This window comes from Meles meles, chromosome 1 (assembly GCF_922984935.1).
Source record: "Meles meles chromosome 1, mMelMel3.1 paternal haplotype, whole genome shotgun sequence".
Classification (NCBI taxonomy): Eukaryota; Metazoa; Chordata; class Mammalia; order Carnivora; family Mustelidae; genus Meles; species Meles meles.
In genome coordinates this window covers 35,498,600-35,514,178 of record NC_060066.1, presented here as the reverse complement: position 1 = coordinate 35,514,178, position 15,579 = coordinate 35,498,600, and the positions used below count along the sequence as shown (strand labels likewise).

The 15,579-nt window shown below is 38.9% G+C and overlaps 1 protein-coding gene across 6 annotated transcripts in view; it reads right to left on the bottom strand.

Moving 5' to 3' along the window:
• The window catches only part of UBR5 (ubiquitin protein ligase E3 component n-recognin 5), a 140,187-nt gene that overhangs the window by 68,516 nt on the left and 56,092 nt on the right, over positions 1–15,579 (bottom strand). For 4 of the 6 annotated variants that reach the window (XM_045997355.1, XM_045997342.1, XM_045997347.1 and 1 more), the window contains exons 6-11: positions 13,529–13,718; positions 13,171–13,330; positions 12,426–12,575; positions 10,363–10,574; positions 637–753; positions 446–556 (exon numbers count right to left, since the gene is read on the bottom strand). In XM_045997355.1, the coding sequence (XP_045853311.1) occupies positions 446–556; positions 637–753; positions 10,363–10,574; positions 12,426–12,575; positions 13,171–13,330; positions 13,529–13,718 (940 nt within the window). The remainder of the gene's footprint in view (positions 1–445; positions 557–636; positions 754–10,362; positions 10,575–12,425; positions 12,576–13,170; positions 13,331–13,528; positions 13,719–15,579) is intronic. The other 2 variants (XM_045997365.1, XM_045997370.1) reach the window with 1 other exon arrangement.

Genomic DNA, 15,579 nt, shown 5'->3' with positions numbered 1-15,579 from the left:
AATATTTTCTTCATACACATAAATCAAAGCAACAGTTATTGAAATGAATGTTTGAAGCCATCTCTAAGAAATTAATCAAAACTAAACATTTGCTTCAACAATTTTCAAAAGAATTTAGTAACTCGAAAGCCAAACTGATAACCCGAGGTATAATACCCCATACTTTCCCAGTCCATCTAGCTCCTCCCTCTTTTGTCAGCCCTATCTTGAATACTGTTTCCGTCCCTTAAAGGACAAAGCTCCCCTCAAAGGGATAATATAATATAGGGATAAACCAGCAACAAAAAGATTATACATTACATTACTCTCTTAAGGTCTGAGATGCTTTGTGTTTGTGGATCGTTAGAAAAACAGAAAATGAAAAGATGGAGAAGGGGCAGGGAGAGGAAGAAAACCAAGAATTTAAGCATGAAATGTTTCTCAAGCAATGCCCAGTGTTCTGTACCTTGTTATTTTCTGTAGCTACAGTCGCTCTTATGCTATTTGCAGACAGCAGGACTATTTTTTCATTGGTTAGCCCCAAAAATGTTGCTCGTGGATGATGTAGTGAAGGATTCTTTAAAAGTATAAGAAACATGATTACCATTTTGTGTGTCAGTATGTAGCGCTATTCAATGCAGCTTTAATATAACATACCTGTGCATTTCTGTAAGGCTCAGATTCACTCCACTTCCACTGATAAAGTTCTCCTTTACCACTGACAGCCAAAAGCTCAGAATATAGAGCCCCAATACAGATGAATTTTGTTCCATCCTATAAAGGGAAAAATAGTACAGAGTATAAATACAACAATCGCCAAACCTAATGACTTTAATCACTTCATCAAACCTGGATTCATTCTGTGAACACATAAATCACACCTATGCCAAGTCTTCAGCACAGCCTGCAAGACCCCAGCCCTGGATGCTCCCTGTCCTCCCGGCACATGCGCCTCCTTTCAGCTCCTGGACCACCGCCCGCAGGACCTGCCAAGTCCCTGGTATTCTCTTGCCTTCTTAGGTGACTCAACCCCTCTCCTTCAAGCCTGCTCAAATGAAACATCTGAGCACACTGCCTACAAAACCACCACTCTCATATTCCATCTCCTTACTCTACTTTCTTTTCAGGTGACAACCTTTCCCAACTTGACATACTGTATTACTCATTGATAGTTTATTCACTTGAATATAAGCTTTGTCTGGTCCGCCCCCATAGCCCCACTTCAGAGAACAGCGCACAGAGTAGGCACGCTCAATAAATTGCCAAATGAAGAAACAACAGTAAGAAGCTTAAGAAGCTGCAGCTTCTGTCAAGACAGAAGACTGCTTCCCTCTAGGCTCTTCCAAGCTGTTGAAACAAAGGTCTACATTGTTGTTTTTTTGTTTGTCTTGGGTTTTTTTTTTCATATATATATGTATATATATTTTTAAAGGCAGAAGTTATTTAATGTTTTAAAGTAAAGCACATGCCAGGAGTTCAGCTTAACAATAACCCACAATGCTCGGAGCAGCTTCACTCCAGGAGTTCAATGCAAATAAATTCTAAAAATCTAAGACAATAAATGTAACAATTTTTTAACACTAATATGTTAATACGATCCGAGTCGTGACGCTACCCAGAAATCACAGAGCAAAACTTGCCAGATAAGAGACTTTTGGTTATACTTTTGCTACTGGTCTATATACTGCTTCTCTTCAGAATTCTGGCTCTGAAGTATGCTGAGCTAATGATGTCATTGTGCCTTTCTGTCAAACTCCAATCTTATCTGGTCAGATGGGCACGGTGCTCAGCTGAAGCCTATGAAGTCAGCCACAATTTATAATGTAACTACAGGTTATGCCGTAGCGGTGTACTGAAAGAACATGCATTTTATCTTCTATTTTAACAACATCAGCCCTATTTTCTTTTTCTTGCTTGCTTTCTTTTTTTTTTTTAAAGATTTCATTTATTTGACAGATAGAGATCACAAGCAGGTAGAGGCAGGCAGAGAGAGAGGAAGGGAAGCAGGCTCCCCACTGAGCAGAAAGCACTACGATGGGGCTTGATCCCAGGCCCTGGGATCATGACCTGAGCCGAAGGCAGAGGCTTTAACCCACTGAGCCACTCAGGCTCCCCCAGCCCTATTTTCAAGTCATTCCACAGAGGGATGGGAGACCAAATGTGAAGTTCTGTAAGTTAGCAATTCCTCTCTTCCCTTCACCACAGGGGTCTGAAAAGCTTCATCTACTCTCTCCAAGGCCGACTCTCTCCAAGGCCGCTTGCTGAATCAAATCCTAACATCCTGGCCTCACACTTCCTTCGCCTTCCTCTGCTTAAATGATAAGGGAATCTGATCATGTGAGCCCCTAACCGGGATCAAGCATGTGACTATGGTAGGTTTTATTATTTCCTTGAACCCCCTTTCTTCACCTCTAAGGGGGAGAGGATAAAAAATTCCAAAGACCGCTAACATTCATAAGGTACAAAAGCACAGAGCCCAGCACGAGTAAGTGCTCAAATTGAACTGTGGTTCCTCGGCCCCCAACTTTACCTCCTACTCACCCAGAAAAGCACAAGCTTGCTGAATATGCCTGTTCTTCTTGATTTGTTTAACAAAAAAACATCATTCTCCTCTCCTCCCCACCTTCATCTCAGAAAAGGCAACATCCTCCTTTCATATCTAAAGGTAACCTCCACACATGGGCTGGAAGTCTCTCCCGTAACCCCAACAACCATCCAAACTAATCTTTCTTTTAGTCCTACTCATGGTAAAGTGAATTGCTTGGCATATGCTTCACTTTACCAGCTTTCACTCAGAGCTAGAACCGTACCCTATCAGCCTCACGAGTTTAATTAACCCATATTCTCTTTAAGCTCTTCCAACCATCTGACCCTGTCCATCTGTTCTGGAACCTCTCCTGTCCCTTATTCACAGGTCACTACCCCTTAGTGGTCTTCTTCCTATTTTCATGGCTACTGTCTCCATCTCCCTCCTACCACCATGCGCTCCCTGCCCCAGATTCTGTCCTTGTCCCTTTATACAAATTATGCTCTGCTCTCAGCCTAATGGACAGCAGCCACTGGGGCGCCAAATCCCTCACTGCCACACTAATCCCACAGGGGTTATCTACCTGGATGTCTGAAAGCACCCGAACGTCTATAAAATGAATGTATCATATCCTTCAAAGCTGCACGCCCCTTGCAGGCCCTCTCCATGAATGACATCCATCACCCACCCTGTAACAGGAGAGAGAGATGAAAACTTGGACACTCTGTCACGTCCTCCTCTTCTCTCTCAACAGCACAGTGATGAGCGAACCAGAGCTGCCTTTGCCTCGGGTTCTTCAGATTCTTCCCTTCCTCGGTCCCTGCTGCCACTGCTTTGCTCGAAATGCTCACAATTCCTTTCCACAGTTCTACCAGTCTCTGAAGAGACTCCCGATTTTTCCTATTCCTATCCTTCTCCCACAGTGCCAACATTGCTCACCTCGTAAAAAAATAAATAAACAGAAACCCACAAATTTCACTTCCCTAAGAACTGCGTCTGCTTCCTAGTGACTACAGGACATCTTAACCCTGTGGCGGGTTGCCTGGGACACTCGCAGTCTTGCTCCATCTTGCTCTTCTCCTACTCCCTACTACAAGCAGCAAGTCTGAATTTCTCATTGTTCCACAAATACACCATGCCCTTTCATGACTCGGGCCCCATGCCTGATATGTCTGGAATGCCTCTGCATCTTGGTCAGTGCCTACGTAACCTTAAAAATGCTGCTCGGATATCATCTCCTCTGTGAAGTCTCTGCCAAATCCCTCAGGTGGTATTAGTCATTCCCCGCTGTGAACCCGGAGCACTGTCCGCACGCCATCAAGTCTACCACTGATCACATACTGTGAACATGTGATACTGCATGCGAATGGCTGTCTTCCCCGCTGAATCCCCTGTGGGAGGGTCCGCACCGTAGTCACCCCTACACTCCCACAAGTCAGCTTGGCACATGGCACACAGCAGGAACGCCCGGATAACTGAATGGACAAATGAATTTTAACTCTCAACTTCTCCAAGTTAAAAGGCCTTGCCAGAGCAGTATAATCCTAAACAAATCATTCCTACAGCAAGAGTATGGTGCACAAGGGCCCTCAGAAGTGACTTACCTATATCCTCCCAAGATAGGCCAGCGTTCCCCAGGTTAAGTCCTGAATGAACTAACTGAACGCCAAAGGCCCTAAAAATCCATTATGGACAATGTGGAAAATTTGTGTGTCCAACCATAGGAGGATGATGGAATAATCACCTATTGCTTCTGCCCTTACTTAGATTCGTTATGTAAAGAAATAAAAAAAAAAAAAACCAAGCACAACACAAAAGAACAGTATTTTAGCTCACTCATTTCATAATGCCATAGAAAACACTGTTTGTATTATTTTAATGAAGTAATAATGGCTGCCTCTGAGCAAGTTGGGGCCTGCTTCTACCTAACAGGAAAAAGTAGATATGCATGTTTCCTTAAAGATTAGTAGTTTGTACCCCTTTGTTTCTTTTGTTGTTGTTGTTGTTTTTAAACAAAAATCAAGTCACTAGAGGTTGGAGAACTCAATACATTTCCAATTGTCTGAAGGACACTAAGTAATTGAACTGAGGTCATCAATCAAACTAGAAATCCCTCCCCAAAAGGAGACAGAAACTGTCAAAAATAAGATAGAAATTACCTACAGGCCGAAACTTGCAAGCACATAGTCCAACAGCATGAATACCGCTGATCACATCTACATTTTGTGACATCAACTTTGAAAAAGTTGGTCTTTCTATTCCTAAGCCTCTCCCAGAAAACCTGGATTTTACCTTTTTCTAACTTGCCTACTACCAGCCAACACTAGCTTTCCCAGTAAGTACCAGCACCAACAGGAACGTACCATGTATTATGCTTAAAGTGGATGAAATTACAACCAAAGGTCACTCCGTGGAATCTGGTCAACTGTGTTTCCTCACACTTCATTTTTCCTTCCCTAGTCTCCTTATGCCCGCCTTCTTTCCCTCTTTATGACCCTTTCTCCTTCTGCTCTTATTTCATTATTAAATTGCATCTGTGATACATTAGCTAATTCTTAATAGGTACTACTACTACCTGGAAGCTTCCAAGTGTCAATAAAACAACAACAACAACAACAACAAAGACCTCTCCCCTCTCAACCTGCCCTTCGGGCACCCGGCAGGTAAAGCTGCTCCAGCAGCTGAAGGAGGAGCCAAGTGCCCTGGGGCTATTTGCTCGCACCACCACTCACAGAAACAGAGACTCACACGCAACTCTACAGCTCAGAAGACCGGTGTGAATCGAATTTCCTTCTTTCACTCAGACCATATGAAAACGAGTCCACAATGGTAAGGAACGGGGCTGCAAATTAACAGCACCGGCCTGCCCCATCCGGTGTTTCCTTCGTCGCCCACCACACGACTCTCACCACACGCTTCTCTCACAATTTGCTGAAAATAAAGGATCTGTGCGTGCTTTCAACTGAAAGTGTTTGTCTGTTATGGGGCAGAAAGCGAAGTTTTTATTTTCATGTTCAGCTTCAGCAGATTTACTCAGCACGGATTTCTGTGTAACTTTACTCCTTCCTCCCTCCCACGTCTCTGCACTCTTATCTGGGGATTCTCTTCATTAAGTCTTTCGTGACTAGAGCTGCATCTTTTTTCCCTTATAAGTCACCTCAGATTCTTGTTGGAAGTAGGCCAGCATAAATATATATATAGTTACATTTTGCACGTAGACATTCAGCAATATAAAACTAAATTTCTAGTCTGAGAAAAGTACATATCAAAACTGACTGAAAAGTGACATGAAGCCATGTGAGATAACCACCTAGTGGCAAGACTGCATCTTCTTACCAACATTAACTGAATTATCACAGCTACTTCCAGAAATACAAAGTATGAAAAGCAAACAGCAGAAGGGAGAGAAATGGGGGACAGCAGAGTGTTGGGAAGGGAGGGAGGAATGATGGATGAAGAGACAGGGAAGCCTAATTAAGAATGTTGACATTCTCGAGTAAAATGACTCAAAAACTAGTATAAACTTAGCTACTTCAACTGCGATCAGTATCTTGGACTTAAAGGCCTTCCCTCCATTTCTCCCTTAGGTAGATATGGACTAGACTACCTATTAATTTCCTATTGTGCTGTATTACTATCATAATGAAGTATTTTCATCTCTTGCATTTTATAGTCCAGTAAGACTAAGGACACGGTCTGTATCTCTTTCAGCTTGTGCCCAACTCTACCAGCAGAGAATCTGGCACACAAAATACTACTGCCACATGGTCCCACTTAGAATACCCACTGGGCTCCTACCTTTCTATGACCTACAGAAACTACCCGTTCAGTTTGTAGAACAGGACCCTGCTTCTCCTTCCTCTTTACACTTTACATATACTGAGTCATTTACCTCTTATAACAATCTCATAACATAAAAACCATTACTATCCCCATCTTACAGATGAGAAACAAAGGCCCAGGGAGGTTAAAGGGCTTGACCAGGGCCACACAGCTAGTAAGTGGCAGGGTCTGGATATGAACACTCCAGTAGTCTGGCTCTAGAGTCCATGCTCTTAGCAATTGCTCTGGCCTCCTGTGGTTCCCCAGGGCCTCTTGTACCTAATTCTACAATGGTACTTACTCCAGAGCATTAACATCATTGTTCTGCTTTCTACAAAACTCTTACCCTAACACCTAAGCAGAAGGCCTACAAGGAAGTACGCACTGAATCAAGGTTAATAAATTAACACTGACTGAATGACCCTCACCTCTGACTTCATGGAGCTTTCAACATCACATTTTTTAAGATGCTGAAAAATGAGTAAGGGAAAAGATTTTTATGCCTGTTTTTTTTTTTTAACAATTTTTTAAAAGATTTTATTTATTTGACAGACAGAGATCACAAGTAGGCAGAAAGGCAGACAGAGAGAGGGGGAAGCAGGCTCCCCGTTGAGCAGAGAGCCCAATGCAGGGCTCAATCCCACGACCCTGGAATCATTTTACTTTTTGATGCCCTGCTTCCAGTACCCACCCATCTGTTCTCTGTATCTATGAGGTTGGTGTTTTGTTTTGATTTGATGATTCCAGATGTAAGAGTGACCATACAGTATGTCTTTCTCTGACTTATTTCACCCAGCATAATGCCCTGGAGGTACTACCCATGTTGTCATAAACGGCAAGACTTCCTTCTTTTTTATGGAGGAATAATATTCAAGTATATGTGTGAGTATATATATGTATTACATCTTCTTTATCCACGACCCAATGATGGCTACTTAAGGTTATTTCCATGTATCTTGGCTATTCTACATAATGCTGCAATGAACATCAGGGCACGTGTATCTTTTGGGGTGTTTTCATTTTCTTTGTATAAACATCCAGAAGTGGAACTGCTGGATAATACGGTAGTTCTATTTTTAATTTTTTGAGGACCCTCCATACTATTTTCCATAGTGTCTGCACCAATTTACAGTCCCACCACCAGTCATAAGCATTCCCACGTATGTTCTTATATATCCAAGCTTTGACATTCAGCTCAAAGAATAACGCGTGGAAATATTTAAATCTAAGGTTACCTAAATATTTTCAGTTCAAGATTATACTGCAAAAGGTTTTAAAGAAACGAAAAGAGAGCACTCACTCCACTACTAAAGGAACTAATTTATTAGCCTACAAAATGGTGAGGATTTTGGAAGAAGATGCTGTTTCTCTACAGAGGTGGTAGGAAAGTCAGTACTAATCCACATAATTTACCAATGGAATTTCTCATGAACCCTTACAAAACACAGAGTGAAAATACTATGCTTACTACCCAAACTTACAATTTAAAAATACTGGATTAGGTCATTTCTGAAATTAGGCTGGGAGGCATTCTTTGACCCCCCTCACTCCCCTCAAAAAAGAAAAAAGAGAAAGACACTACTTTTGAGTAGTGTGTGCTGACAACGCTTTATCTCCCTGCACTCTCCACCTGACCTTGGATCACCTATCAAGCTGTCCCCCCAAACCCTTGTACTTCTAAGGGATCACCACCTCCAATTTGGGGGGACCAATACGGTCCCACATATTACCTATTTCTGCATGTAGTATTGATCTTATGCCCCTTCAAGATAGTTCCGCATGTTGTCTGCAAGTTAGCTGCAGGCCAGGTCTTTTTCCCTTTAATAGCTCTCTGCATTCTCTGAGGGTAGCAGTCAGCCTCATATCACTGATTGGTACTTGCTGATAACTGTGACAATGCTTAAAAGTTTGATTAGGCTTAAGCTATTTTCTTTCCCTAAACTGGAATTTTTGATGTCTAAATTCCAATCATAAGCTAATAAGAAGTGGATCTTTTCCAGTGACATTTTTGCTTATTTAAATTCAATTAATTAACATATAATGCATTATTAGTTTCAGAGGCAGAGTTCAGCGATTCATCAATCTTATAAAATACCCAGTGCTCATAACATCATGTGCCCTCCTTAATGTCCATCACCCAGTTACTCCATCGCCCCGCCCCTCTCCCCTCTAGCAAGCCTCACCTTGTTTCCTCCGAGGAAGAGTCTCTTATGGTTTGTCTCTGTCTCTGATTTCATCTTGTTTTATTTTTCCCTCTCTCCCATGATCCTCTGTTTCAGTGACAATATTTTAAATAAGATATTTTACAGAAAAAAACGGTATAGGTAGGATAAACTTTGTTTCACACACTCCTATTCCTCCTTCATTCAATAGCTAAACATCAAGGAAATAAAACACTAGTGTGTTTCATGATGTACTTATTAACGGTCTCTGAAAACACGCTGTACTAAAAACATGCCCATCAGTAAAGACCAACAAAGACTGGCTAAATCTATGAAAGCATACACTGGCCAGGAAAGAAGCTTACTAAACTTGTACTGTTTAAAATACTTTCATTCATCAAAAATAACACATGATAAAGAAGCCCAGACTAATATATATGTGATGGCATTATTAAAACGAGATTCATGAGTCCTCTATTACTTCCTGCCAACACAGAGGAGAGCCAACCTAATATGATCCAGGCAAGAGAAATAGGAAACACAAAACAATGTACGGAAAAAAGGAGGGGGCGGGGGTGGGGGGGGGGTGGAGGGGACGCAAGGGAAAAGGCCTAGGTTTAAATCACCTTCTACCATATGGAATGAAAGCAGAACTTAGGACATGTCTAGTTTTATGGAAATAAGTAAGAGACTGCCAATTCAGGGAAAGTTTGTCAGCTGCCAAAGAAAACAGAATAACCTTTTGCTTACAAAGAGACTGATTAAAATTCATGTTCCTTCTTGCATTCAAGTTTTCCACATGAGCTGAATACAGAGGAAAATAAATGAACTACATCAAGATTCACAATTACTATAAAAAATAAACAAATTCAGAAAGCTAAACAATATTTTCCTTTAACAGTTAACTCCGAATTGAAATTCAACTTCAACTTCAACGAAAGAAAAGAAATCCCTATCAGAATCTCTGTATCTGCTAGAAATTAACCTCAAAGTTCTTATGTTCTTTTACTTTAGTTCTACTTAAGAAAATTTCCTACCCACTGGCTCTGGAAATAAGAAAAAGGCACATCAAAAGAGAGAAAACATGGCTTCCTACAGGAGCCGTTACCAAGCACCTACTTGACAATGAAACCTCCATGGCATTAACAGGATGTAGATACTCCGCTTCAGACGCGGCAGTAGTGTATTTTTAAAGATTCAAATCAACTTAACAAATCCTGGATGCTTTCTAGAAGCCAATCATCGTACTTCTCCTCAGGATGCAGACCAGAACTCCCCTAGTCCATTCCTGTTCAGACAGCTTTGTCTCCCACGGCATTTAGAGCAAAGGGTCTGTTGGAATTCACTGCCATGAAACAGGACAGCTAACTAATCAAAGAACCACAGATCCCTAATTTTGCCCTGACATGCATCCTTGTATCAATGACCATGAACTTGCCCCCCTGGCCCCCCCCCCCCCCCCCCCCGTAACTAGGGTTCACTGACATTACAAAACAAATTTCTACAAAGGGTCATCAATTATTGGCAAAATTATCACCAGAAAACAAGTCCTGAAACAGAATGCTGATATGTTATCTGGAACTCCAAGTCCGATTTCTCTGATTTACTTCATCAAGCAGGAAAAACAAAAAATAAAACCAAAAAACCTAAATAATAGCACCACCGAGCATATCTCACTAAGATGACTCATACAGTGCCAAATAAAGATGTTCTATGTCTATTTTTAAACAAAACAAAAATACCGTTTTGCGTCTGTGTGTGTGTTTAAATAATGGCAATACAAAAATCTGAAGTAAAACAGAAACCTTTTTGAGAGGGTGGGGCTTGCCAGGAATCCATTTAAATGGAAAGGGTGGGAATTTTTCCAAATACCTTATCCGGCCACCACTGCAAATCTTCTCCTAGAGATACTGGACTTTGAACCGGTGTATTCTTCTTATCCATGTTGGGCTCTCCTTCTTTACTGGTGGAGCCCCTTTCATTATCAAATGAGGCTCCATCAAGCCACCTCCGTTCACGTAAACGTAAAACGGATTCACGTTCACGCAACAGCTCAGAGTCTCTCTCTAAGGGAAGAAGGAGAACTGGTATGCAATTGGGTCACACCAGTGGGATAAAAGTAAGCCACTCTCTAGTAAAGACCCTTCAGGATGCAACTAACAGCAGTTTATCTACTCACAAAAATTTAATGTAAATGTATATCTAGTAAGCCTGACATGCAACATTCAAAACATTAACTCTTTTAAGTGAAGGTATGAAAATTATAAACTAGTATTTTTAAGCACTATATGTAGAGGCAGACTTTTTTGAATTCCAACTACGTTTTTAGAGCAGAATTACTTTATTTTAAACTGGATTTTTAAAATGGAGTTTAAAATTTTTGGCTTCCATTAAAAATGCTTACCATAACTTTATTAGAAAATATGCATAAATTAGAATTTCAACATGTTAGTTACATATGTAAGCCCAAAAAGAGTATTTGTTAGAATGTCTTCAGTTGTCAAAAAACAAAAAAACAAAAAACAAAAACAAAAACAAAACCCTACACATACAGGGGAAAAATGTGAAAAGGCTAAAATACAAATCCAATAACGTTAACTATAAAAATTTTTATAATTCAAGTCCTTGTTTAATTTTAGAGGCGGATCTTCATGATCAGTCTCATTTACACATTTCTGAGAACCAGATAAGCTTCTTTTTTTCTTTTAATAATCTTTACAGAAAGATTTCCTTACAAAGAATGCTTCCCCTGCAATTAGCCTACAAACTCTCTGAAACCAGCTTTGTTTTGGGTTTGTTTTTGGTTTTGTTTTTTTTTGTTTGCTCATACATTATTTATTTTAAGTAGGTAATCAAAATATACTTTCCAGGACTTGGATAAGGACTAGAAACAGTATTATTAACTTGAACCATATGAAACTGCCATCCGTACAGGTCAAAAATGGTCAAGTACCAGCAATTTCATAAGGTTCAGATAAAAAATAATGCCTATACAGAATGACCTACGGAAAAGCAAAAGGGAAAAATTTAGAAGGAGTTATTTGAGCTCAATATTGAATATTTGAAAATGCAATACTTGGTATATTTAAGGCAATCAATGTGGATTTATTTAAAAATATTTAAAGCTATTACATAATAAGTTCAATATATTAAAAGATCACCAGAGATTTGTTATTTTTTAAACTTTGCTTTTAAGTACTAGATATTTGCAGCAAGGTCTTAATACAACATGGCATCTTTTCCAGTTTACTAATGATCAGTAAGTAATATATAACTGCTTCTTGTATGTTATTTCAATCAAGCAGTTTTACATTCTGGCAAGTAAAAATACTGACTTAATAAGGTTAAAATACAAGCTAAATCTATACCAACAGACAAACAGAAAGTCTTAGATTTGTATGATTTCAAAATCTTCTAACCTCTACTACGTACTATACCTTTGAAGGATTTCAAACTTTTGAAAATAACATTTTAATAAGATAATCAGTTTCATATATTACTGACCAATTCCATTCTATTAATTTTTTTCATATTTCACTCTTCCAGCTAACCAAAATTTAAAATGAATAGAATAATCACTGTATTTTAATCAAATAAACTAAAGAGACTTGTTTTCTGAATGCTGCATGTCACTATAAAGTAGAATTCTGCTTTTAGTTCAGAATCCATATGCCTAATTAAAAATATAGGTAGCTAAGTCATAACCCTTGATAAGTATTCCACAATGTTGGTAAGATCATCTCAAAAGTAAAGTACTATCTGTGGCTCTTCAAAATCAAAAATAACTAGTTTAATACCAAAGCACTGAAAACACTAATAAGTAGTAACTTATTATTATATAATTACTGTAATATTAGAGGTTCAAACACAGTGAATTCTACCACTATCTCTCTGTACAGCCAGCCAATGATCACAAAGAAATAATGCAAAATTACCTCGAGATGAGCCTAGCCTGGAAAGTGATGAACGACGAAAAGAAGGGTAACCAAAATAGCTAATGTCCTCAGAAAACATGGCATCGGCATCAATAATGACACTTGGGTGGGCAGAATGAATGTCAGCATCAAGAAGAGACATAAGATCCTCTATAAACAGAAACAAATATAAATAAAGCAGATACGGAAAATATCTGTAGACCATTGAAAGGTCTCTGAAAATTAAATAAGATAAAAATGAGATGCTAACTACTGATATACCCTGAGGAAAAAAGGTAATAACTACCTAGGAAATAAAGTTAACGTTATAGACAAAGATTTTAAAGAGCATGAAATGCATGATTGCCACTTGGGCTAACTACTAAGTAATCATAAGAAAAAAAAACTACTTAATATATTTGTAACATCACAAAGATAATGAATGCAGTTAAAATCTAAATAGAGTATTTACATGTTCAGTAATAAGGACATCAAAAATCAACATTCCAGAGTCATCTGTCAGCCAGTGATATAGACAAGCACATACATCCATGTCTCTACTGGAACCAAACACAAATCTACTGAGCAAAAACATTTCTCATTTTCCCTTAAAAGTATTTTATGATCAAATTAAACATTCCAGTGAGAAATATCTACCACTTTGGGAAAAGCCATCAGAAAATCCACCGTATTTCAAAATTCCATTCCCTAATCAAAAAGGTCTCTTCCTCCAGAGAGGAGAAAACCAAGATGGTGATCCACCAACCTCCAGGCAAATAAGATTCACTGGCTGTATCATCCCCATCATCTCCATCTTCATCATCCCGGCTAAGTAAATTATTTACAGCAAGGTTGACATCAAGATTTGTTCGTTGAAGTTCCCGAATAATGACGCTTCTGGATTTGCCTTGTAAGACAACTTGGGCCTGAAATAAAAAATAAAGAAGACTGCTATGCTAATTCTCTTTTGCTTACACTTTTATCAAAATCAGCTTTCTAGGCACAATGACGGAAAAGCAGTATTTCACAATCCATGGCTGTGAGCCAGGACAATAGCCCAAGATATTCAGTTAAATCTCATCCTATTCTGCTGCCTTATGTGAAGTGTTCTACAAGATCTCTACCTGTGAAATCAGCTCCTCTGGAATGACGGACGCAGGAATAACAGGCTGGGGTTGACTGCCCAGAAGCCCAGATCCTCGATCCCGTCCAGTCCGAATGACCCGGGTCTGTCGGCGGGAATCTCGAGCTCCAGCTGACGACCTACCAGAGGATCCGCCTCCACTTCCACCTACTCCAGAACTCCATCGACTTCTAAATAATAAAAAATTTAGAGAATTAGCATTTTAAACAATCACTCAGAAAAGATCACCTTGTGTCTCACATTCATTCCTGTAAGTGAAGACAAAGCTATTTGTCTGAGATACATTTTACAGTATTTTAATAGAACAAGGTAATTTAACTGAGCCTTATAATAAAACCGATTCAATTTTTTAAATGCTTACATGTAAATCCACTCTTTAGAAAGGTATACATCACACTTTTGCATCTTTCGAAATCATGTTTTGAAGCTCCGCATACCAAGTATTCCTAGTCACTCGTAGAATGAGTTATAGGACACACCTTGCCTCTATATGAAAGACTCATCAGACGTTAACTATCAACAATGTGTTACACAAAAAGTGTAATTCAGAGTTTAGGACTCAAACTGCTTTGCATGGAATGAAACATTCATTTGCAAAGGTATCTATCCATTAATATTTAGCACTATTAACTACCTTGACCAAAAAGAACGTACTATTTAAAATAATCATTCATTTTTTCTTAAGTATAAGAAAACTCAGAAAGGGCATCCTTTTCCATCTTCACTTTCTGCCCCTAACTTAAGCATTAAGGATCTTAAGCTAATAACCATAAACAACTGCTTCTCTGCATTCAATCGGATCTTAAAGAAAACATTCCCCCAAACCACATTAGCCTTAGAAATCATGAGAGTGCCAGTCTCTTTTACTAAAAATTCAGTATAGTTGATGCCTCTTTAAAATCAATCTAATACTTAAGAGATCATTCCATCTAGAGAAAGCTACTTTATTCTTAACTACTCTTCACTGTACTCACCTAAGACTGAGACCTTCACCCTCCCACTGCAAACAGAATTAGTTTAAATCTGATTTTCCAAGTCTCTTTTTCCCTTAAAAATGTTTGACTATATACACTATAACAATTCTCAAATTAATATACAACTACTTGATCTCTTATCACTTAACTGGAAAGCCTAATCTGTCTAAACAAAAACAAAGAAACAACAAAACACAAAACAAAACTTTCAAAATAGTTTCCACAGTAAAATGGAAAAAAAAATCTCCAGAAAACCTGGCGTGTGTCACCCTTATTGATGGCTTTCTACCCTCGCTGATGTACTCTATCAATTGCTTCTGTGTATCTGTAACTACAGCCTAAGAACCACCCAAGATAATTCTAGAGAAAAACATTATTTTGCATTCTCAGGGCTACAGTATGAACCATTATTTCACCTCAGCTGTGTACCAGATTTCATAAATGTAATGGTAATGACCATTCACAGACCAAAAGATAAAGGAGCATTAAAAGTATATTCCATTAATAAAAAGGAAATTAAGAAAACAATTCCATTTACAACACCATCAGAAAGAAAAGGAAAAAAAAAAACCTTAAGGATAAACTTAACCAGGGAGGTGAAACTTGTATACTGAAAGCTTTCAAACACGGCTAAGAAAATTTAAAGAAGGCACAAATAAAAAGAAACAAACCTCATGTTCATGAACTGGAAGACTTAATATAGTTAAGATGTCCTTATTACTCAAAGCAACAGATTCATTCCAACCACTATCAAAATCCCAATGGTATATTTTTACAAAAATAGAAAAATTCATTCTAAATTTCATGTGAAGTCTGGAGAGACTTCAAGACCCAACAATTTTGAAAAAGAAGAGAAACAAAATTCTAGAGAACTCATACTTTGTGATTTTGAAATATTATTACAGAACTACTGGCATAAAGACAAATAAACCAACGGAACAGAATAGAGAGCCCAGAAATAAAATCTTGCATGCACCGTCAAATGATCTTTGACAAGGGTGCCAAAACCACTCAATGGGGAAAGGGCAGTGTCTTCAACAAATGATGCTGGGAAAAT